The sequence below is a fragment of the Haemaphysalis longicornis genome, unplaced genomic scaffold, assembly GCF_048455015.1.
Source record: "Haemaphysalis longicornis isolate Haplotype H1 unplaced genomic scaffold, Haemaphysalis longicornis Haplotype H1 scaffold_12, whole genome shotgun sequence".
NCBI classification, from domain to species: domain Eukaryota; kingdom Metazoa; phylum Arthropoda; class Arachnida; order Ixodida; family Ixodidae; genus Haemaphysalis; species Haemaphysalis longicornis.
The window spans coordinates 114,110,687-114,134,117 of NW_027526225.1; the positions used below are offsets into that span (position 1 = coordinate 114,110,687).

Here is a 23,431-nt window from a genome sequence, read left to right on the forward strand (position 1 = left end):
CGAGAGGAGCGTCTTCTGAACGGTGGGACAGCGGAACCCAGCCATCCCGATGTGCTAGCTTGGGACTACAGCAGTAACACCACCGCGCGACACAAGCTCAGCCACCGAAACAATTCGGCATCTGAGCTTAGTGATTCCCATTTATACCGATTTAAACTAGCTAGTTTAGTAAGTTTGAGAATTGCGAGAAAGCTGAGGGAACTCTTATAATCGCTATGAGTAAGAACCAGTTGCTACTTTCGCATTTTGATGTAACTCTTAAAACACAACTGGATTAGTATTCATCATATTAGGAAACGGAGTCATATTCGGGGCAAGCAGTGCGCAATAGGTAGCGTTTCTCTAGCGGCCAGATATCTGTATGTGGTTTGTACATTTTGTTTTCCCGCCCTGCAAACAAATCCTTTACGTATGTTTGCCGTACGACCACTTAATTCCGTCGGGTGCAGGTTACCGTGGAGGTGCTGTCGAACAAGTTAAGCCGTGCGAAGGCAGCGCGCAATGGACGTGAAGCTGCGCCAAAACAGGCTCAAAACAACCGTCGCTAAAGCAGACGACAAAGCCATACCACCTACGCCGCCGCCGGCGAGCAGGCACTTCTGCGCGGGGAACACTGGGTAAATTCGCCACTCCATCTACAGTGTGCTCCGTGAGTGAAACCCACCGCACCCCCTCCCCCCGCCACCGCCTCCGCCGCGTTGGGAGTTTGCTGTCCCGCAACGCCACGAAAGAACCGTTGGGTGGTAGAGCTAGAAAGCTTTGCTTTAAAACCACAATATAGTCATCTAAACCGCATGATGGATGATGAGGCGCCGACGAACAGTGGGACCACCATTGTGTCCTGGTAAAGATTAGGATTTGCAGCTGCTCTCGAAAGGGGAGGGTGGTTGGCGTCATTCGAGGGCTAGCGCATGCGTCAGGCTATAGATAGGACCCGGCAGTTCCCGCCGAAGACGCCGAGCGCATACGTCAGGACCCAGCATTTGCCCCCAGAGAAGCCGAGTGCAAGCGACAAGCCGCCGAGACAACAATGAACATTTCATACCATTCCCCATCAGCATGTGCAGTGGTTTACAAGCTTACGTAAGATGGCAAGTTGGGCTAGTGGGTGCAGATTAAGATTCATGGCGAAAAAACAGCGCAAGGAACACAGGGACAAAAAGAAGAGTGGACGACGCGCAGCGCTGTGCGTCATCCGCTCTTCTTTTTGTCCCCGTGTTCCTTGCGCTGTTTTTTCGCCATGAATCTTACAAGCTTCGCTGGACACCCGCTTTCGCAGGGCGGGATGGCGTCTATTTATTTGTTGTTGTTCACAAGTTCACATTGACCGGTGCACATACTAGAGAAGCAAAGCCATTTATCCATCAGTACGAACCTGCAAATGCCGACCAGATTAGAGTTCCTGTATATCGCGTAGGGGAGCTATATACAGGAACTCTAGACCAGATTGCAGAGCAGCGTCACCTAGCAGTCGGGAGCGCTGAGCCTGGTAGTTAACCACCACTGGGCTGGTAGGTCGTACGAGCCACACTGAGAAGCATCTCGTACGCGCATCCCTTATGGTGATGTGTGCACGTGCGTTCGCGCGTGCGTGCGCGCGTGCGTGCATTTACTAAGGTTTCCTAACAGGGCAATCGGCAAATAATGGGCTGCCTGGGAAAGCGCTGGCTTTGAAGGTGCTTATCTCAGACGCTAAATCACGAGTGGCAACAATCACTTTCTCATTTATCATCCGCAAACTTCCTGTGGCGCCTGAAGCGCCTGCCATGTGTCAAAAAAGATCAGGACCACGAAATCACTTGCTTGCTACTGAGGCAGCTTTAGGAATGTTCATTTTATGCTCACCAGGAGGGTCATAAAAAACCGCTTTCTCGCATTTTTTCTCCCTGTTTCTGCACTTTAGCAAGTGACTGAAGTAGCGTTACTCTTATCTCCACAAATTGTTGCGCTTATCGCAATTGATATCAAACGTATATTGTTACTATCTGAAACAGACTTTTCTGATAGCATTCCGCCCACGCCTCGAGAAAGCTTTAGACCAACACCAACGTCATAACAAAGCCAATGTACTGCTTCGTCATTTAAGGGAATACTGCCGCCGAAGAACAGTACAATTTCGCCTTATTAAAAATAAGAAAAAAAGCTAAGTACACACGCTAACGCGTAAGTTGTTTGCATTTAAAGCTGTGAATGTTAAATGATTGCGATGACAGATCAATAGGAGAAACGACACGGTATATGCACGAACTGATCGTAACGCTTAAAGAATCGCCAGCGTTTTTATGCGTTCTGGAGTACGCAAAGTGTCCAAATGTTAATAAGGCCCTGGGATTACCAAGAATACAAAACACACTCATAGGGCCCGGGAGACGCCACGTGTGTTCAAATTCTAGCGATTATGATTGTATGCCTACAAGCAAAAAGGCGGCTCGTTCCGGCCGGCTACTACCAGGTACTACGCAAATATGGCAAAATACTTCTCAATAGTAATTAAATTACATCACTTATTACTTATCTAGAATTTTCTAAAATGTAAATAAATTACATCAGAAAAAACAGGTGGCGAAGAGTAATGACATTACATTACTATTACTTTTTAAAAGTAATAAAATTACTTTGAAATTTCTTTTAACGCATGAAAAGGGAACGAAGAGGCACGAGAAAGCAAGCAGAGCTCTCATCGCAGCGTTGTTTCCTTCGCGTTCGTACAGTTCCAATGCCCAGAGACTGTCTCGGCATTGGAACTGTACTTGGTCAACTTTCCTTGGTCAACTTTCCTTGGTCAACTTTTTATGCCGTAAGAGAAGCGGACAGCCTATATCGTAGTCAAAAGTAATTGGGAAAGTAAGGAGTAATTTCCATAAATTTACTGGCCTGAAGTAATTTATTACATTACTAAGTTACCAACACTCAAAAGTAATTCATTCATTGCTCATTACAGCAGAAATAATTTTATTACTGTAATTTCATAACTGCTAAGTCTGATACTACGTACTTATATGAACAAGCAAGCTTGTTTGATGATCTGCACTGACTACAGCTAGGCTACCCAAGAGCTTCGGCACGTCGACAGTACACAGGCCATTATATACGAGGTGGACTGGACACTGGAATCGTTCCAGTGCCCTGTTCGCATCGCCTGGACCCGCCGGACGACGACCACGGACGCTCTCGCCTACTTGGTTGTTCATTCCGCGGAGAGTGGCGTGTCCGCTCCCACTTCTGCAGCTATCATTGGAGGACACTCTTCTTCTCAAAGAATATATTCTTCGGCGCTCCCCGCGTTTCCTTCTGCCACCGCGTGGATCTGACCTTCTTGGTGGCTTAAAGGGGCCATGAAGACAAAATGCAAGTTTGGTTTATTCAAAAGATTGCTTCATTAGAATCATGCTGGCACCACTTTTAACGTAAACTTCACTCAAATAAGCTGTATAATTAGGGAAAAAGGGAAGGGCCATGCGACCCACTAGCTCATTTCCCGCAACAGAACCTATGATGTCATACCAGCCAGCTCTGCGATTGGCTGAGGCCGGCAAGAGCAAACGCAAGTTAGGCAGAACTAATAAGCTTGCCGAATGAGCTATTTGCACCATTTATATCAGTAAGAATTGTGGGACAAACAGTGGAAGTTACGAAAGCGCACGTAAACATAGAAGTACCACTGCGTACTGTTGTTGGTACTGCGCGCACTATGCTTCGTTTAGATGCACAGCACTGCGGGGCTTTGGAGTTGTCTCAGACGACACTGGCCGATTGACGCAAGCGACGGTGTCTTATGCGACCACATTTGTTGAGGGAGCACCATGTTTCACGAAACGGTTATTTTCTCTATGACCAAAAACAAGCCAGGCTTAAATACGGTCACAAACAATCCAAAGGCAGAAAACGGCTTGCCCTGGTGTTGTGGCGCCATCTAGGTTGACTAACAGTAAGCAAGTCTCCGATCCACACCAAGTCCAGCTGAAAGACCTGTTCCTATGATGTCATTGCAAACGTCGTTCAAACACACGTTTGAACCGAGAGAGAGAGATTAAAACAAAGGGAGCAAAGAAAAAACTATCGTTGATTCCTCTGTAATAGGAATCAGTAAAACACGGAAGTGAAATGTGCAGCGAAATCTGCAGCTGAACATGATTTGCGGATCGCGGCTGTCTTGTGCGGAATTTGCGCCTGGAGATTAACCTGTCTGATTATCCGAGCCTGCAGTCGTCGTGAAGGTTGGTTTATCGCATCTGTTCAGGTAAGAAAAACTCATTTCAAGGTTTTCATCCGGTCCTGGATGCACAGGTTGTTTGTTCGTGGACACAAACTGCCTGATTAGACCTATTTTGCCAGGGCTCCTGTAACGATATGGTTCTGTTACTCTGGACGTTAGAACGCATAGTTGGCCGTTAGAACGCCTAATCGAAGCACTTTATTGGCTGAGAAAAGTAGCCGCCCCTCACTTATTATCAGAAAATCTGAGTATGCATGTTGTTCAGTGCCCGGACAATGAATACAAACGAAATAGAGATCAACGTGGAAATGCTGGAAAATTTCGTACGACGAAGGCCAAAACTGTTAACGGCCTTCCGGGACGCTGCCCCACCCTTCCTCGCGTTGGTAGAACAGCCTTAATAATCAGTGCTCTAAATTGACTCGAAATCATTGAAAAACCTGCTGAAACTCAGAGAATCGTCTACTAATGCGTAGCATTCTTATGCCGCTTGTCTGGAGTGCGAGTTCACTACAGCCGTTTTTTTTCTCTAAATCCAACCCTACCAATTATCTCCATTTATGTTATTACAACAATTAACGGTGTCCTTAATGCTGTCTGGTCTGAAATGCTGCCTGGTCCGGTATATAACACCGCCGTATACCACGGGAGTCTGTACTAGGTGAGGCTCCCTGGGACACAAACAATATTTCCTCCCCAGGCAAGGATTTAGCAACCCTGGTTGAGTACATTTGCTAAAAGCCTCCCAATGATTATACAATCCCTCTATCGGCCTTCAGGCACTCGATAGGCGTGGCTGCAGATCTTTGGGAGAGGCCTTCGTCCTGCAGTGGACATAACCAGGCTTAAGATAAAATAAAGATAAATAAAACGATTAAAGGTGTCACTCCCGCCAAATCTGCATTTTTGTGGAAATGCAGGGCGATACATGGTGCTGCCTGTGCGGGTACTCGGCAAGGAATGCTACACATTAATAAGGTTTTCGAGTGCATGTATATGTGAGCAAGGTACTACTGCGCATATACCTGTGGGTTAGCACAGCAGTGTGATGGTGCTGGTGTAATGGTACGCGAAGCATATACAAGATGGCACGCCACAGGCTGTGCAAGGAAACGGGAAAAACTGAAAGCTACGCAACAGCTGCTTGGTATCGCGCCGTTGAACATCAAGCCATGAAAGCATGCTGAACATGCGAATACAATAGCAAGTGGCGGGAATACTGCCCTTTTTGCATTAAGGACGGTTGTTCTGCACAATATATGTCACCAAGCTGCTACCACCTCTCAACATCGCTGACGGGTGACTTGTTTTGCGTTTTCTTGCAGCTCTCAACGCATGTGATAATGTCAGCTCCATGCACCGTTCCTCGTTAACTCGTTACAGCACCATTCGCCATGGTGGGCTGTGGCGCCGTTATCCGCCCACCGCTACGCCCATCACGCTCTTCGCTTCCCTGTCTCACCCTTCAATTGATGAATGAAACGGAGTTTTGTCCAATACAATTCAAATTACCCGTCTTCGCAGTGCTCGCGCGCCCCCTGCCTGGAACAGCGCAAGCTGGAGTTCTGTTTCTTTTTTTTTTTTTTTGCTTGCTTTCATGTCGCACGTGCAGGCGCCTTAAAGGGACCCCGAAAAGCTTTGCGAAGGTGGCAATCAAATGCATTCAGGTGGTAGAACACATAACGGGGGATTTTTGTGCCAAGTGTGAGCCCCATACGTTGTACAGATAATTTGTAAACAATTTTTGAAGATCGCCTTTCTCAGCCGATGAGCGCGACGCCGCAGCGAGCCGACCGCGGGTGACGCAACGGCGACCGCGGGTGACGCAACGGCGATCGCTGCTGACGCAACGGCGAAGGCGCCCCCTGATTCGCCCAATCGCCGGCAAGGTCGGCCGCCGGCGGCGTCACTGCCATTGGCTTCCGGCTGCTCTTCCTCCTTCCTGCGCGATCCCGAGGCCAAGGCGGCAAAGGCGGGTCCGCAGTGATTGACGCGAGCCTAGGCGCAGGAATGTAGCTAGCTGCTTTGAAGGAGGCAGAGAGGGAGGAGGAGTCCATCGGCAAGTGGGGAGAGGTGCATTTAATTGCTTCTGGCGCAGCTAATACTGAATGTAGATCAATAATTCTAACGGCATTGCATCGCTATATTGGTGCTACGTGACAATACAGGCCTTTTGTAACTTTTACAGAAGGCTTTTCTGGGTCCCTTTAATTAGGAACGCGTCGTTTTTGGCGGCGACGGGCGTTTTTAACCTACCGGACGCAGGGGCTCCTGGTTATATACACAGATTTTGCCTCAACAGTGTGCCTCCAGTTTTCTTTGTGCTAAACAGGGAGATGTAAGACAGGCGCCAGCCGTTTAGGAGCTCCGAACGGTTATAACTATATAAACCGCTTCTTTTTCGAAGCCGCTGTCGCGGGCTCTACTCAGGTCCGTTATCTCGCTGCGCCGCCTGATTTCGGCAGTCGCTTGTTGTCGTAGCTCGTGACAGAGGCGAGCCCCTAAAGGGCTTTGCACTTAAAAGAAGTACGTAGCCACATACCTAAAGAGAGAGGTAAAGATTTTATTTATATTAGGCTTCCGGATCCCATGTAAGCTCTTATAAACTCCGGTTTACGGTCATTTTATGTCACACCAATGCATTTACACTGCGTGAGTTGCGACTAATCACGATAATGGAAACTAACATTACGCTCAGCAGAGCATAACGTGAAACTGCTTAATTAAGTAGGGTGGTTCTCCATTTTCCCAAGGGAGCGCTTTTGATCCTTGCCGCGGCGGAAGTTTTCCGGTTAGAAGCGAAAAACTAAAACGCCCGTGTGGCGAGATTTTGATGCACATTAGGGATCCACAGTATGTCTAGATCATCCGGTACCCCTCTGCTGCGACGAACCAAGGTTTCAAACTCCCCCCCCCCCCCTACCCCCGCGCTTCCCCCCAAAAAAAAAGTGATTTTCCATCCGCTGCTTAATTTATTTCCGGTTTCGGGGGGGAACTTGATTAAAGTCCCTGTTACATAATAGGTCGTAATATAGACAACATGCTCTGACCATACGCCGGCTAGTATCACAGAGCTTCCCTAGCCAAGCTTCGTTCCGCGTGTTGTTTTGCGAGGGGTCCGCATGATGGCACGGATAGCCATGGTGCCCTCCTGCCGCTGCCAGGGTGGTAGGTTCGGTGTTTTTTTTTTTTACTCGGGCGGCCGTACTAAGATGCGGCCGCTACACGAAGACACACCCCATCTCTTCACGTTTTTGTAGCGTGAGCTACACTGGCCGAGGTTGAGCAGTTCCGCGTGGCTCCTGGAGAGCCGTGCTCCGCATGCGCGATGAGCAGGGACGTCACACGACACACAGAACGTTGCTCGCTGCCCGGCGTCTCTCGTACACCCCACGCGCCCAGCGTCTTCGCCGAACTCCGTTCTGCACGTGGCGGCCCGATCCACTTGATGATCATGCGAGAGGTGGCCGGGTGTGGACCCGATGGCTCGTGCGTCGCAGCAACACCGGCGTGCGCCTGTGGAACCAGCTTAGCTGTGGGGCGATTGGTGACGCTGCGCCAGAGCCGCTTGATAAATGTACATGTGTGTGTGTCATTGAAGCAGCAGTAAGCATGATAACCAAGCTAATCCTAGACAACCAGGAAAGCTAAGAATAACCCGCCGAACCTTAGCTCACGCTACGTATATCCTGGCATAGCCGAGCTAAGCCACTGCTATTTTTTTTACTCGGGCGGCCGTACTAAAACGTGGCCGCTACACGAAGACACACTCCATCTCTTCACTTTTTAATTAACGTTTTAAGCCCCAAGGGTACACTTGGTAATGTGGTGCACTGTAGTGGGGGGACAGGGACTAATTTAAACGACCTAAGGAGCTTTAACGTGTGCGAAAATGTCAACTAACCTGTATTTTTGTTCTTCTCTTGTACGAGTAAAACGACCACTGCAGCCGGGATAAATACACAGTCCTCGTGGTCAGTAGGGAAACGGCTTGGTTACTGAGCCACTGTTACGGGTGCTGCACTTTTAATGCGCCTCAATCAAGACTGGACGAATGAAAGGCGTTTTCCTACTGGGATGCCATTCTACACTGCAGAGCACCATTGTAAGGCACCGTGGTATAAGCTTTATGCTGTTGCATACTCGCGTTTGAGGTGAATCTGTGGCTGAGAAGAAAAAATAGATTGAGGGAGGGTGGGAGGGGGGGAGGTTGAATCTAATGTAACCGCTGGTAGAACTGTTATTAAAGCTACACCTGTGGAAATGTTTGCACTTCATTCACATCTGCCGAACGGGAGTGTGGGCCGGAAGGCCTCATGTAGCATACAAATAAGTGGATAACAGAGTACATTTTTGGCACTCAAAATGATGAAAAGTTATATTCTTTATTTTCACCAACTGAACTTCGTTTGTGATTTTATCAAGACAAAGGCATTTCCCACCCTTGGTCAGGAACGAACGAGCTCAAAACATATACAGCAGTCCTGGTTGACCTTGCCAACGTCCTTGTGACTTATGAGGACGCCAATGTTTCCAATTAGGCGTCCCATCCCTCCTGTCTTTTCTGTCCATTGCCTCCGTAGTTGAAAGGTTGTCGGCGCAGTCATTAATGAACAGGGCGGGGAAAAATTGGGAGAAGCGTCACCGCTATGCCGCTGTGAGTCATCCGTGCAAAATGACAACTAACAAAGAACAACACGACAGAAACGCAACGTGGTAAAGGCAACAGAAACAATGAGAGAAAATTATGTGAAGACAATAACTTAAGGGGCAAAAAGAGCTTCAAGGGTATGCAGATCGTGATAGACGAATACGAATGAAGGACTTGTCGAGGCCGCAGCGCTCAGGTACTGTATGAGCGGCAGAAAAAAACGCTTAGGAGATCGACGGAAGTATGAGTGAAAAGAAAAACAGCGAGAGAAAGGGTTGAAGATTGCCCAATGTACGGGAAAATTACTGGCAGTTAGGTCATTGGGGTGGGCTTTTCCGCAGTACGTGGCTGCCCGGCGGGGAAAAAAAGCAGACAAGTCCCGACGGGTGCCACCATTCACGACACGTGTCCGCTTCTCCGAAGCACCCACTGGCTTCCCCGCTTCCGCTACTGATAGGTGTGCCCCGGTGACCTGAATACCGGCGACGCGAGCCTCTCCACGCACGCACCCAAGGTTTTCCAAAGGCCCCTCACCCTCCTCGTACACGGCGTCGTTGTAAAGTGCTTGAGCATGGACTGAGAGAGGGCGCGCAGCGCGACTGTGTTCCTCCCCTCCCCCCCCCCCCCTTTTATTCGCGTTCCCTCGGCTCAAATTTCCCGCGAAACGTAAAATAAAATAAGGGTCACGTTTCGGGGGAGACGGGGAGGGAGTGCGCACGCATGAATATGTAAGGGATAAAGGGAGCGATTAATCTTCCCCGCTGGGCCAGCTGTGCTCCTTTCGTCCTGGCTGTGGGGCACCCTAAAGTGCATACCCCGACAGCCTACTTCTATGGAACTTGACCTTATGAATGGCAGATGAGTTGGTGGGAACTTCTCGTAGTTGTGGTGGGGAAACTTTACCTCGTGTGGAGTCGACAAATTTGGCACCTGTCAGGGGTGACCATGAGGTTCTGGGCTGCAAAAAGGGTTCCGCTCGCATACCGTACCACAGGGATACAATGTCGGGGCTTGCTCGGTCGTTCTGAGGATGGCCAGTAGCACTGAAGTTGTTGTGAGCACTGATTTCTTCTTAATCTCAACAAATTGACCATCTTAACCTTCAACGTTGAGTGGCTCTTTTTTGCGAAAAAATCGATGGCGGCCTCTTCAGTGCAGTTTCATGCGTCCAAAGTTGTACCGTCGTATGTACGTATGTACTATAACATACGATGTATACATGGCTCGAAGAAAAAGATTCTCCGCCGTCGCACTTGAACGTCCGCCGTGCTATCGTGCACCCTATTCGCCGCCGCCATCATCATCAATCCCACCATATCGAAGGTCCAGGGGTAATTTTTCTTCTCAGCGGATAGCAATTGAGAATAAGGATTCACCACAGGCCCCCACCACACTTCAACTTGGCTTTATAATTTTCATGCCCACACTAGCGTCAACAGTTCCCGCTATCTAACTAAAACCTTTGCCGATCCGAAGCGACCACACTCTGCCTGCTCCAGATCAACCTCTGCCACCTCAACCCTCCGCCACCATATATACCGCACCCAATATTTCAGCATCTGCAATGTTAGCCCCCCAGCCCGGCACCCTGCACCATCTCGTCTGGAATTACCAACAATCCCCACCCCTCACACCCAATCCCCGTCCCACGTACGAGCAGTCGGTGGACCGGCTGTCCAGCTCGGACCTCTCAACTCAGCGCATGCTGATAGAGAGGGCACGATCAGCCATCAAGGAACATGGTATCTTGGACCAGCGGACGCCCACCACAGGGCCTCTGCTTTCAGCATTCTGCGCCAATGAGCTCTCAATTAAAGATATCTCTCTCTCGCCCTCTCTCTCTCACTGTTTTCTCAAGCTACGTGTCTCACCACCCTGCACCCTCTTGGGCCTATAGAGATCTTAGTGGGGCACGCACGTTTATATTTGATGGCGTAGCCTACTAGGCCTTTAGGCAGCCTCTGTTTGCGTTTGTGTTACGCCTGACCCGTTTTGGCTACCGTATTGGGTGGGACACTAACGTTCGGAAAGTGGAGTTAAAGTTCCAAAAGGGAATTAAGCCACTTCCGCGCAATAAAGACGAACCTCGTTTTAGTTCAATAAGCAACAGTAGAGTTAGTTCTGAATCTAAATATAAATTTCGGATAGCATAAAACTCCGGTAGAACTGGAAATAAAACAAAGGCTGCCGCACAATTTTAAATGTTAGCGTGAAAACTAGCCCACTTGATTGAAATGGTCTGAGAAGTACTGTCATTCAGATTTTCAAATTTTCGTTTTTTCCACGCACGATCAGTGAGTGGAACAAGCTACCGCTTGCCGCCCTTCTGTCGACAGATTCTATTGACGCGCATGTCTTCCTGGTGACGTGAAAATGATTTGCTGTTGTCTTATCCACTGTTTCATTGTGTTGTTACATTGCTTTACTTCAGTGCCATGTTTCTCTCCCCCCCCCCTTTTTTTTTTTTTTGCAAAATGTAAGTCATGTAATCCCGGTTAATTGGTTGTTGTATGTATGTGATGTTAGGCTTGATGCCTTTTCATATTCTTTTTTTTTCCTGTTTATTGCCTGTACCACTCCTGCTTGGGCTTCATGCCTGCAGTATCTTGTAAATAAATAAAAAAATAAATAAATTTGGGGGCAGAAGTTCTTAACCGGCTAGCTACTACGCATGCCTATTACCTCACTCGGAACGCTTAGCTGTAAAGTACTTGAGAGCTTGGAGCTCTGTCGTGACGAGTGTTATTGGCGGAAAATTCGTCCTGACCGAGATATTCAGGGCTTCGATTCGGCTGTCAACCGCAGAAATGATATCCGCCCATTAGTTCTTTTATAGATATTCGGTGGAGCACTGATAGAGTGTCTATCATTTCCTTATAAGTGCTTTACAGCTGGCTGCGATAGGAGCACCGCCACAGGACATCGTTTACAGCATCCTGAGGTCGCACCTAAGATGTCACCGCCGAACGTTATGCGTGGCCGCCTTTTTTCTCTATTCTTGTAAAATTCACCGTGACAGCTCAAGACTACAGACAGTTAGCCTTTAACCGAGCCGCTAGGTCATTTTCCTTCTCATGTTCGATGCCTTTTCTCATTGAGGAAACTCTGTTCTTTTCCCATCGCTGTTACAGAACCCGCTGGAAGTGCGGATGTACATTTTAGCACTGTCATGTTAGTTCGTATTTCAAATGTTAAAAAAAGAACATGGTTTCCTCGGTGTACATCGCAAGGGCTATTAGTTCAAACTAAGCAGACATACAAAGTGTGTGTCACGGGACCATCGCGGCAATGCGCAATTCATTATTCCCGACTTTTTCAGTAAGCCGTCGTACGTACATCTGCTTGTCCTCTTTTTCTTTTCTTTTCCTCACAAACAGTGCGGTTTGCTAATATGTTTAATTCAGTATCTTTCTTGTTCTATCTTGTGTTTCATGATATCTACTGCAAATTAAATTGTTGTTGTTGTTTATATACTAAACATCTTCGGAAACATTGCACTTGCTCCCAATAGTTCTTTACTGTATGCAATGTCTTGTAAGCCACGCCATGAATCGCCTGGGCCCTAGTCAAATTGTTAATTACAACTTTTATCCCAGGAATCCATGTTTGCTCATTTAGATCCCTTTTAGTGAATTAACTGAACTGAACTGAACTGATAAGCCCATCATTGCGCCAGCGCAAGTGTCCACCTTCGTCGTAGTTTCCTTTGGTATTCATTATAAGCACTGGTTCCTTTTCTACCGAAAATATTGCAACTTAAACCAGCAAGTATTCTTCATACCAACAATGCCTGATTGTTGGAGTTGATACGGGCACAAATTGTGGCGAACCAGAATTGCACCACATTTTTCAATACTCCAGTCGTACCTGACGAAGACAAATTTCCCTGTGCTCAGTTTTGTACAACTCGTGGACTTCGTTGGAGGGAATCCGGCAGTCACTTCTCGCGCGTACCCCTGAGGCACCTTCACTGCCTGCAGACTCTACGGGACTTGGCGGCCCAATGTTTAAGATTCGCGAGTCTTCCCCCAGAAGTTTTCTGACCCGAAACGCAAAGACGCCGCCGAAGCCAAGACAACCAACCGTGGCACTTCTCTGCCACGTTCCCCTCCACTCAAGCTTACCATATGACAGCGAACGAATGGGTGAGTGTGTTACGCAACAATACGAACGGGGCGACCCTGTGCTAAGCCTCGTGACCAGACGGCGGGGAGTAACAAAAAGTAAAAGAAGCGATGCGCGCCCCCTTACCTGCTCCGAAGGCGGTCGACTCGGCAGCGCGCCTCTCCGGCGCTCCTGATCATCGGCGGATTGATCCATGCCCTGTTGACACGGTACCCGCCGTTCTCACGCGAGCTTGTCGGCGCCCAGCCGCCGGGGGCAAGCCAGGGCCGCCCCGGGCCAGCCGGCCGGACTTCGTAAACTAATCATGCCGCCGTGCCACCCGCGGTGCTCCAAGTTTGCCCCGAGAAAACACCGCGCTTGTCTTTCTCGTTCAGCGTCCGCATGTTCGTCGGAGAGCCGGGTCCACTCGGGCGACGGTAAGGAGAAGACAAGGCCGGCAGAAGACGCAGTAGCAGACGAAGCTGTTGGAGGGGGGTCGGTTGTCGTGTTCCGTTTAAAGAAGGGCCTCGCAGCGATGTCGATGGGGGGAGCGAGCGAAGTGCGAGTTTCGAGTTATGCGCCATGAAGCGGGTTGGGTGCTTGTCGCTGGTCGATGCGGCGCCAAACGGGCCGTTGTCCGGGAGACACGGCCGTACGTGACTCCGCTCGAGCCCGGGCCACTTTACGAGCGGAGCTCTCTCGGGGCGATGTTGCAGAGGCCGGGGTTCCCGCGCTTTTCACCTTCCGAGAATTTTGGGCGGGAATTCTGGATTCCCCGCGCTTTTGCCGTCTCCGATTTCGCGGTGAGGGATGGACTTCAGCCACGCCCCGTATCTGCAGTCCTGGCGCGTCGCAGTATTAGAACTTAGCTCTCGTTCAAGGTGTACGATCTCGTTTCCTCTCTCGGTGTCCTTGAGTTGTCACCTGAACCTCCAACCGCCGTGTGTGCACACACTGATGGCTGTCCCAGGCTCAGGTGTCATGAACCACTTTTTAAGCAGAAGTTCCTAAGCAGGACGGAAACACAAAAGTTATTGTTTTGTACATTTTTCTACATATGCTACCTGCCTACCTGTGTTTTTGGGCGTATTGCTTTATTCAACTATTTTTTTTTATTTATTGAAAATTATTTTGTGGGCTATAAAACGATTAAGAAGTTGCAAATCGACCTTCCAAATTTTCTACACTGCCTTTTACGGAGTGCACTCATCTTCTGCACGTTTTTTCTCGATATTTTTCTCGAGTGAAATATAACTATGCTCACGTAGAATACGCACACGCGCCATAAATGCAGCGTTCTCCAGTGTGTTTAAGAATAACTCAGTTTGGGTGAACGCGGGGGAAATGTTCTGGTCACGCGGCGATGTCAGTTTTGATGGTGCTCCGGCGGCCATTGCTTGGGTTTGATTACAGTGCAGATTTAGGCATTCGCGGCGCATAGCGACAAATAGAAACAGCTTCAAGTATCAGGTAGCGTAAACAGGCTTATTTTTCTTCCAAGAAAGAAAACTGGGAGAAACATAGTGATTTCCCACTTTTTTTCTCGGTGTGCGGAAGGTGGGCACCCGGTTTGCGCGCAAGCCCTCGCCGTCTGTCGGTCTTATTCAGCTTGATCGGTGTTCTTCCGACCGGTGGTGTTCACGTGGTCAGCAGCTCGCTGTTCACGTGCCCACAGCGTGACCTTGAATATTCAGCAAGATTTGTTGACAGGGCTAGTTGGTCTGATACTTGAAAAGCCATGAGGATTGTGCAGAAGGACGACACACACAGGGAAGGCAACAGGACGAGCGCATGTCCTGTGCTCGTCCTGTGTTTGCCCTGTTGTTTTCCCTAGGTGCGCCGTCCTTCTGCACAATCCTCATGGGTTTTCTTGGATATTCAGTCTTCAGTATTCCAGTTGGGCTTCTCCTGGCAGGCAGGGCAAGGCATGCTGATGTGTTGTTGCTTGTGTTTTATTTAAGAGGTGCCCCGGTTCGACCATGAGTGGCGCATGTCGGGCCTCCTTTCCTTTTTCTCCCTCCGCCGCGCGCTCCCCGTCATTCGTACCTCTTCCGGCTTTCGCGCTTCCTCGCGACTCCCGGGAACACTCCACCTCTGGCGTTCCTTTCCTCTCCCAGCTCGGTGGCTTCAGGCTTCGGCTACGTCCCAATTCGCGGACGGCTTGGTAGACAGCTTACGAAGCGGTCAAATTAGACGCCTTAAGGAAGCAGAATTGGAACGGCGCAGCGGTCACCGACGCAGACGACAACTTTGTAGCAGACATGTCGAGTAACGCAAGCCGCAGGTTTCGTAAATGTTACAACCATTCTTTTTACAAAAATTATGCAATTTAAAAACTAAACAAAGGTATCTTCCTTACTAGTAAATTATACTAAATATTTCAATTAAATAAGCAGTTAATTTAATACTGGTGCACAAAAAGTTGGCGCTGCCGTCGCTCAGTGGTTTAGACAGGAAGGTAGCCTGCATCGTTGCTGACTTCGATGCTGTCTGCTCGAACCAGTCTTCCTTGACTGCTTCATTCGATGGAACAGAGCTTAGCATGGCGGACTGTCTGCGAAGACGGCAATGAAGCCGTCTAAAGGGTAAATTGGAAAGCAACCTTAGTCTCGCCGACTTCACTTACGCTTTGGAGCACAAATATTTCCAGTTAGTTTTCCGGCGGCGTATTTTTTTTTTCAATCCCGCGCTTTGGCTGCCAGAAAGAGGAAGGTGAACGGAAGACCAGGAATTCTCAGCAGGCACTGCAGGGGCCTTGTCGGAAAACTGTCGATGGGTTTAGAGAAAGAGAGAGGAGAGAAAAAGGTAGGGTTGAAGTGGAAACGTGTTCGAAGCCTCAAAAGTGCTACTAGCGTCCAAGTAATACGGCATCGTTGGGAAAGCAAAGAACATCGGTTGTTCTCTAGGAGAGAAAGCGAGAAACACTTTGTTCACGACTGGGTTAGGGGGAGGGCCTCTGCGACCTGTTGGCGCTTGGGAACGTTATGGGCGGGACAAATGTAGTAAGATTTACCTCTAGGTCTCTAATCCTCGAAGTGGCTTGGTTGCGTTGAAAACTCGCGTTGCTGATTCGTGTATCACGGATCAGCAACGGAAGTTTCCAACCCTGGTTATCACAAGTGGCATCGTTGCGCGCTGTCAGTCATCCGAAAGGCAATGGAGTAGGCGTTTAAATTTCACTGAAACGTGTCCCTCAGTTTTTACACACCACTTGCAACGTGTGTCCACTCTTTTTATTGTGCGCCTCACATTTATAAATAAATGTGCACCAAGGTTCTGCGATTTTGACCTTCAGGTCATCCGATCTTTTCGTCAGTGTCTGCTAAACCGTATATTCATCGCCCTCCCAATTGGGAAAAATCTAGAACCGCCACATGTGGTGGCCTTGCGGGCTAGTATAGAGGATCCTACATGCCAGTCCAGCAATGCGAAAGAGCGAAGGCAAGCCGATGGTGAGGTTTGCTGCAGCTGTTTTAAAGGAGCCATGAAGACAAAATACAAGTTGGGCTTATTAGAAAGACTGCTTAGTCCCAATAACAATGATACCAATATCATCGCAATCCTCGAACAAATAACGGAGATATTAAAGAAAATGTGTGAAGCAGTCGCGACCCCCTAGCCAATTTCCCGCAACTTTTCTATGACGTCACGGAACCTTGTTTGTGCGATTGGCGGCCGCCTAACTGACCTGTCGCGACGACACATTACTGGACGTCTGTAATGGGGCTTCTAGTTCCATTAGACCGCATCACTTGAATGCTAACGTGCAGTTAACGCAATGAAAATTATGTTTTATTGTTGGCCCGTATGACGCCATTCTTGCCCATAACACGTCACTGTGGCGCAAAATTCGAAAGTTTTTAAATACTTCTTGCTTTTTTTTTCGTTAAAAAAAACATCTTTTGTGGCTGCAATGAGGCTGAGTGAGATACTGAATCCTAGTTCTTTCAAATCAAACGGAGTTGTATTTTCTCTTCATGGCTCCTTTACGCACTGTTACGAATCAGCGCGCAACTGTGCTTCAACTTTCCTGCAGCGCTTTTCTGCTATGTGGCAAAGCGTCCACTACGTGCACCTTTTAGAGTAGGCGCCTCTGTTGGTGACAGGCTTACAGCCAACGGATCCCAACATGCCGCTACATGCCGGCGAAGGCCGGATCGCGGGCGCCTCTTTGTCGGCGTGATTCACACTTCGGCGGTGGCAGACGAGACGTGTAAGAGACGCATTTGAAGGACGCGGAGACCAAGCGCAGACCTCCTCTCTCCGCTCTCTCGGGCTCAGCGTGCGCCGCAACTACCTATCGCTCACGAAATCTGGAAAGAGTGTTGTGTGTCTCTGTACTGTTCGCGCCGCGTGAAAAAATCTAGAGGGAACGCTTGTTTGACAGTTACAGCTTTGAATATAACTAAGAGCCCCTAAGCGCTGGTGTTCATTCCTGTTGGAGCAGTGAATCAATGCTCTCACTCTGTTCAAGTACTGTACTGTAACCTCACCCGTCGGGACATTGTTGTTTTCTGGCTTCGACTTGCCATGCAGTAAACAAGTTGAGTTTGCCTTCGGCTTCTGGTCTTCTTCAAGGCAGCAACATTTGATGCCCGCTCGCTACACCACGCTACCACTCTCATGCTTGAGGCGACGGAGCTCGGCTCGGGGACGCCTGCCCGAATTCAACAGCAGCCGCCGCCTTTCAAACCCTCAGCTCTGGTACCTTCTAGAGCTAAAGGTGATGCAAATACAGGGCTAGATTTCAGACACTGTATTTTCGGCATAGTATCTGCGTCTTGCACAGCAAAATAATAGGCTTCTTAGAATAAAAGTGCTACTACTACTGCTGTTACTACTACTTAGATTTGCCCGAATAAAACCAACTTTTTACCTGGAGACTGCTGACACGTGGCGCCTTGTCTGCCTGCTCACTACAAATGAGTTCATAAAACGCCATAAAGATTGTGCGTATTCCTTAGCACGTTCGGTTAAAAATGGCCCTTATACCATTCTTGAGGCATGCTAACGACAGGCGCTGTTCTTTGAAAGGGAGAATGAAATCGCCCGACTGGAAAGAACGTTCCGGTCGCTTGGAAGGAACACTCATCGCCTAATATTTTACGTTTGTCGTTAAACAAGCAGGCAGTCATGAATTGGGAATAACTACGCACTCCACTATCGCAACTGCGCACTTTTGCGAAAATAGTTTGTTTCGCAGAATTCCGTGCTCAGTCAGTTTCTGTATTAGTTTCTTCGTTGTTGTTTTTTTTTTTTTATGTGCGCAGCCAAGCACGTCAGCTCCGCTTGCCTGATACATCCTCGCCCCGGCAAAACGCCGCAGCCTGCCGCGCGAGCTGCGGTGCAGTAAAAAGTAAAGCGCTTGACTGATGTAATGAGCGCTGCGGCTCCCGCAGCAGGAAGCGGTGCGCGGGAGGCAACACACTGACCTCGGTTCTAACCCAGGCCGCCCGCGGTGGGCTGACAACGCCGCCACCCTTTTCGTTCCACTTTTTTTCCCTCTCTCACGCACTGCCGCCCCAGTTACATGCGCACCCCTCGCCCGCGACCACCTTTAAGCTGGGTCCGTACGGGGCGTAGCTCTCACCGTGGCACAATTACGGGGCCCTGTCTTGCCCCCTCCCACCCCTTGTTCCCGCCACCTCGATCTCTATTGCCCCCTCTTTTTTTCTCTCTCTCTTCGGTAAGCGAACTCGCTTTGTTTGCCGGTCGCGGATGTTGAACGCGAAGACAGGTCTGACCTCATGTCGCCTCGGGGCGGGTTTAAACCTGTTGGGATCGTCGGACGCGATGAGGACGAGGTGCGCATACGTTTACCATGATGGCTCTTGCGAAGACAACTCCCTAACGCTAACTAAGGTGTTAGATATAGCTGCCAGGATTAACAATTCCAACCACCACTTCTACATCCCTTGCTAGAAATGTTAGCCATAGAAGCAAGCTGCTCTGATCATCCTTTTTCGACCGGTGAGATACCAATTTACCGCTTTTAGTAAACACAGAACTCGTGGTTCGCTTATGCGAATCTGGAGTACCTTGGGAGTCTGTTCTGGTTTGTATGCAGATCCTAAATCACGTTACTCGTAAGTTCTTTAAAAGTATTTAAACTAACTCACAATAATTTATGTAAGTTAATTTCTTTCATTTGGTTTGTTAGGCCAGAACCCCCCCCAAATAAAGGAGGTGGGAGGAACGATGTATAGTGAGATTTTCAACGCATCAAAGGTAGGAGAAAAACAAAGGAACGATGACGGATTTCGTACAGAAATTATTGTAGGAAAAGAAATATTCACCGAAAGATTGAAGAGGCCGCACGACTTTCAAGATGCCGTATGCTACATATAATCATCTTGACAAAAAACACTAGGCCTTTAAGCCAGAATCAGCTGTTTTACAACAAATGACGTGAAATAGTTTGCGAGCCGTGCACGACGTAGTACCGTCTCGGAGTGTTCCAAGAAACTCTGGAAGAGAAGAAAACGGGCTTTCGATAGATCAACTGGGCCGTGTTTGTGACAACGTTGTTGGAGTAACTTAAGCGATCGCTGTGTTGAATATAAATGAAAGTTGAAACCGCGAACAAAGCAGAAGAGAAAACACAACTTTGTTCTATTTGAAAGAACTAGACTTTGGTAACTCACCCAGATCTATTCCAGCCACGAAAAACTTTAACCAACAAAGGCAAGAAATACGGCACAACTTTCAAATTTCGCGCCTTAGTGACATACAGTAATACCTCGTTAACTCGAAGTAGTAAAAACCAGGAAAAATTTGGAGATAAGCGAGGTTGCGCGAATTGACGTGAAACATCGAGTTCTTTGCAAAACAGGTGCTACTACTTACTATAGCTCTTCAATACCAGCTTGCAATCTTGCTTTTCATAAAGGTGTGAAACAGCAAAAAAAAAAAAAAAAACATACAAGAAACGTCACCGGCTGGGTTTTGTGGCACTGCAATTTTACTTAGCAGAAAAGAACTGCGTAATGCTCGTCCGCTTTGCGGCCGCACTCGGGCCTAGTAAGAAGTTATCTACCGGCTTGACGCTTTGCATGAGCCGATATTCCCCGTCGCTGCACTCAACCTTATTTCGCAGCAAGCGCAGCAAATTCCTCGTTTCGGCATAAGTCGGAACCTCTCTAGGAGGTTCGTCGTCGTCGCCCCTGTCTTAACCGTCCCCTCCTTTTGCGGCTATTTCAACGATTGCGGCGTCCGTAAGTTCTCCTACGACGGGCACATCCAGCTGTACCTCTGCGCATGTCTATACCGTCACATGACGTGCCAAACGGTTGCTTCACAAAGTTGACATGCCTCTAGGCTCAGACTTCACGGTCGGGGAAAACATGGGCTTTGTGGTAGGCGCGGATAAACGAAAAAAAAAAAAACTTACTGAGACTTGGGCGTGGCAGCATCACGCGAATCTTTTGAAACGGTCCGTGGCGGCGAAATTTACGTTCCACTCTCAGTCAAGATTTCGAGATATCCGCAGTTTGGCCCAAAAATACTTCGAAATAAAGGGCAACAAATGCATGGGACGTATAGGAAATGGTTCGGTGCCACAGAAAATTTCGACTTAGCCAATTTTTGGAGATATGCGAGTTGGAGTTAACGAGGTATTATTGTACTATGGGCAGGAATAACGGTTCATGGACCAGCAATACAAACCTATTTAACAGTTTACTAAGCTCCCGTTAGCATTCAGGTGACCCTATCAAACAGAACTAGAATCCCCGCTACGATTTCCCAGCCATATTTTTCGGTGGCGGCCCAGGTCGGCGACTGCCAATTGCACAGACAAGCTTCTGTGACGTCACAAAAAATGCCAGAAAGTCTGTAGGGAGTCGCCACTGTTTAATGTGTTTTCTTTAATACCCCGACTATTTGTTTGAAGTTGGAGATAAAATTGGTGTTGTTATTATCGTAACAAAAGAGTCTTTTAATTAATCAAACTTGTATTTTGTTTTCATGGAACATTTAAGGATTGATTGATTGATTGATTTATTGATTTATTGATTTATTGATTTATTGATTGATTGATTGATTGTGTGGTTTAACGCGCCGACGCAACGCAGGCGATGAGGCGCGCCGTAGTGGAGGGCTCCGGATTAATTTTGACCACCTGGGGATCTTTATCGTGCGCCGAAATCTCGTACACACGGGCGTTTTTGCTTTTCGCCTCCATCAGAAAAGCGGCCGCCGCGGCCGGGAATCGAACCCGCGACCTCGTGCTCAGCAGCGCAACGGCTTAGCCACTGAGCCACCGCGGCGGGTTAACATTTAAGGGTCTTGACTGGGAGAGACTGTTTAAGCGCAGTGACACTTGTTATGAACTGGCATTACTCCGTTACTTCTAGTCTGATAAATATTATTTACCCGACAAGCCAGCCAAAAAGCGCGCAATTTCGAGCCACCCGAAGGCGAGCTGAAAGACGCTACCTCTCCCACCCGTACCCTAAGACCACAAAAGTTAGAAATCAATTCTGGTATTGAGTTTTATTCCCTCTGTCTGAATGCCGTGTGCAAGTTACAAATAATCCGCCTTAATCTCATTCACTTTCAAAAACACATCCCGCGACGAAAAAGGTTGGGACGAGTGTTGCGGGGTAAAGTTCGCGTGTGAAGAGTCCAGCCACGGTGTTTCAAACTAATTGTTACTAATTACACACTAACAAAGATCAGTTTTAAGATACATTAAGGTACGTTGAACTAGGGTGGAGGGAGGTTCATCGAAAATGCACCTCCAAAGCCTTAAAAAGCGAGGACGTTCTGCGGCAGATCCGTTACGGGTGCGGAAAGGCGGAACCGCCATGTTCTCGCTGATTCCGTAAACGTTGCTGTTCAGCACGGCACGCTCGATGTTGGGCCTCAGTAGCCGTTCGCGGTCCCCGTTCGTGCTATCACACGTCGCTGCCTGACGCGCACTTGGCTTTATGCCGCTTCGTTGAAAGCTTTAATAACCGAGCTGCCAGCGTCAATATGATCGTGACCAAGAAAATGTGACCCGCCAAAACGTCTATACTTCATTTCAGAAACTACGTACAGCTCTGTGGAGACTACGTTGTTGTCAACAGTCCTCCCACTGACGGCGCTTAACTCATCATGATGGAAAGCGACAATAGGCGCCGGGGCCTTGCAGTTCCACCTACCCAGAGGAGAGACGAAAATTTCCTTTCAAGGCCCCCTTCACGACTAGTTAGAACTGTGCTCAGTGGGCGGACGGTTGACAACAATGTAGTCTCTACAGTGCTGTACGCAGTTTCTGAAATGAACTACGTATAAAATATCGCTTACGGCACGCATGATATTTTTCTTTACCGAAACAGCATTTGCTTTGTTACCTACCATAATGAATGCGGCGTAGCCCGGTACAAGAACAGAACCTCCGTGGCAGCGAACATTGCAAAATTTTGTGGAGGAATCGTTTATTGGAAAAACTGTTTATGCGCGACTGCGGTCTGTATAAACGGCAGTTATCCACTACCGCACTCTCCCGTACAAGCTCCTGGTATTACATCGTGTTCGCAGAACAGTAGACTCCCCTTAAAACGAACTCGAAGTTACTGTGAAAATGTGTTCGTAGTATCACAAGTTCGTCTTAAGCGGACTGTTTTTCCACTACGCACGTCCCAACAGTGCGAAAGTCTTGGTCGGCTTAGCACTGAAATTCATCGCAACCGATTTCGTCTTAACGAGACTTACTGTATTTCTTACGTAGCGGTTAATTTCACGCCCCAAATCACCGTAAACGCCTTAAAGTGTCTCTCTGCTGTGTACCTCGCGGTGCAAACAAACAGATGGCAAAGAACATTTTTCTCATGCTCCACCTATTTTTTTTTTTAAATTAGCAGTGGCTTATCTCGGCTATGCCAGGTTATACGTAGCGTGAGCTAAGGTTCAGCTAGTTATTCTTAATTTTCCTGGTTCTCTAGGATTAGCTGATTATCATGCTTACTGCTGCTACAAAGACTTTCAATCCAATCCAGTCCAGTCCAGTCCAGTCACTGCTCCTCCGGCATGCGCAGCACGGCTCTCCAGGAGCCACGCGAAACGGCTATCAAGCGGCTCCGGCGCAGCGTCAGACTTGGCTACGCCGGCGCCAGTGCGTCTGCCGTGGCTATTGCGTCAATCCTCTGGAATTCGCAGACCGGCGAATGTGCAGACCCAATTCTCTACACACCCGTACTCCAATTGAATTGGATTTCCAATCCAATACAATCCAATTTATTCCAATCCAATCCAATCCAACCCAATGCTCCTCGCGCTGGCGCAGCATGGCCCTTGAAGGTCCACGCGAAACTGCTCAACCTCGGCCAGTGTAGCTTACGCATCAAAAAGGTGATCCTCCTAAGTAGAAGTCTGCTTGCAGTGGTGCACCCTTTACAGGGCAACAGGAGAGCTTTGGCCGCATTCTGCTGGCCGACAGGTTTCGGTTTGAGGTTGCGCGGTAGCGGCATGAATTT

The 23,431-nt window shown here is 48.5% G+C and overlaps 1 protein-coding gene across 1 annotated transcript in view; it reads right to left on the reverse strand.

Annotated features, from left to right (window-relative positions):
* Window positions 1-13,536, reverse strand: part of LOC144163311 (uncharacterized) — a 128,431-nt gene extending 114,895 nt beyond the window's left edge. Inside the window, exon 1 of the mRNA XM_077694238.1 lies at window positions 13,119-13,536. Coding sequence (XP_077550364.1) covers window positions 13,119-13,187 — 69 coding nt within the window. The 5' untranslated portion in view covers window positions 13,188-13,536. The remainder of the gene's footprint in view (window positions 1-13,118) is intronic.
* Between the last annotated feature and the right edge of the window lie 9,895 nt (window positions 13,537-23,431).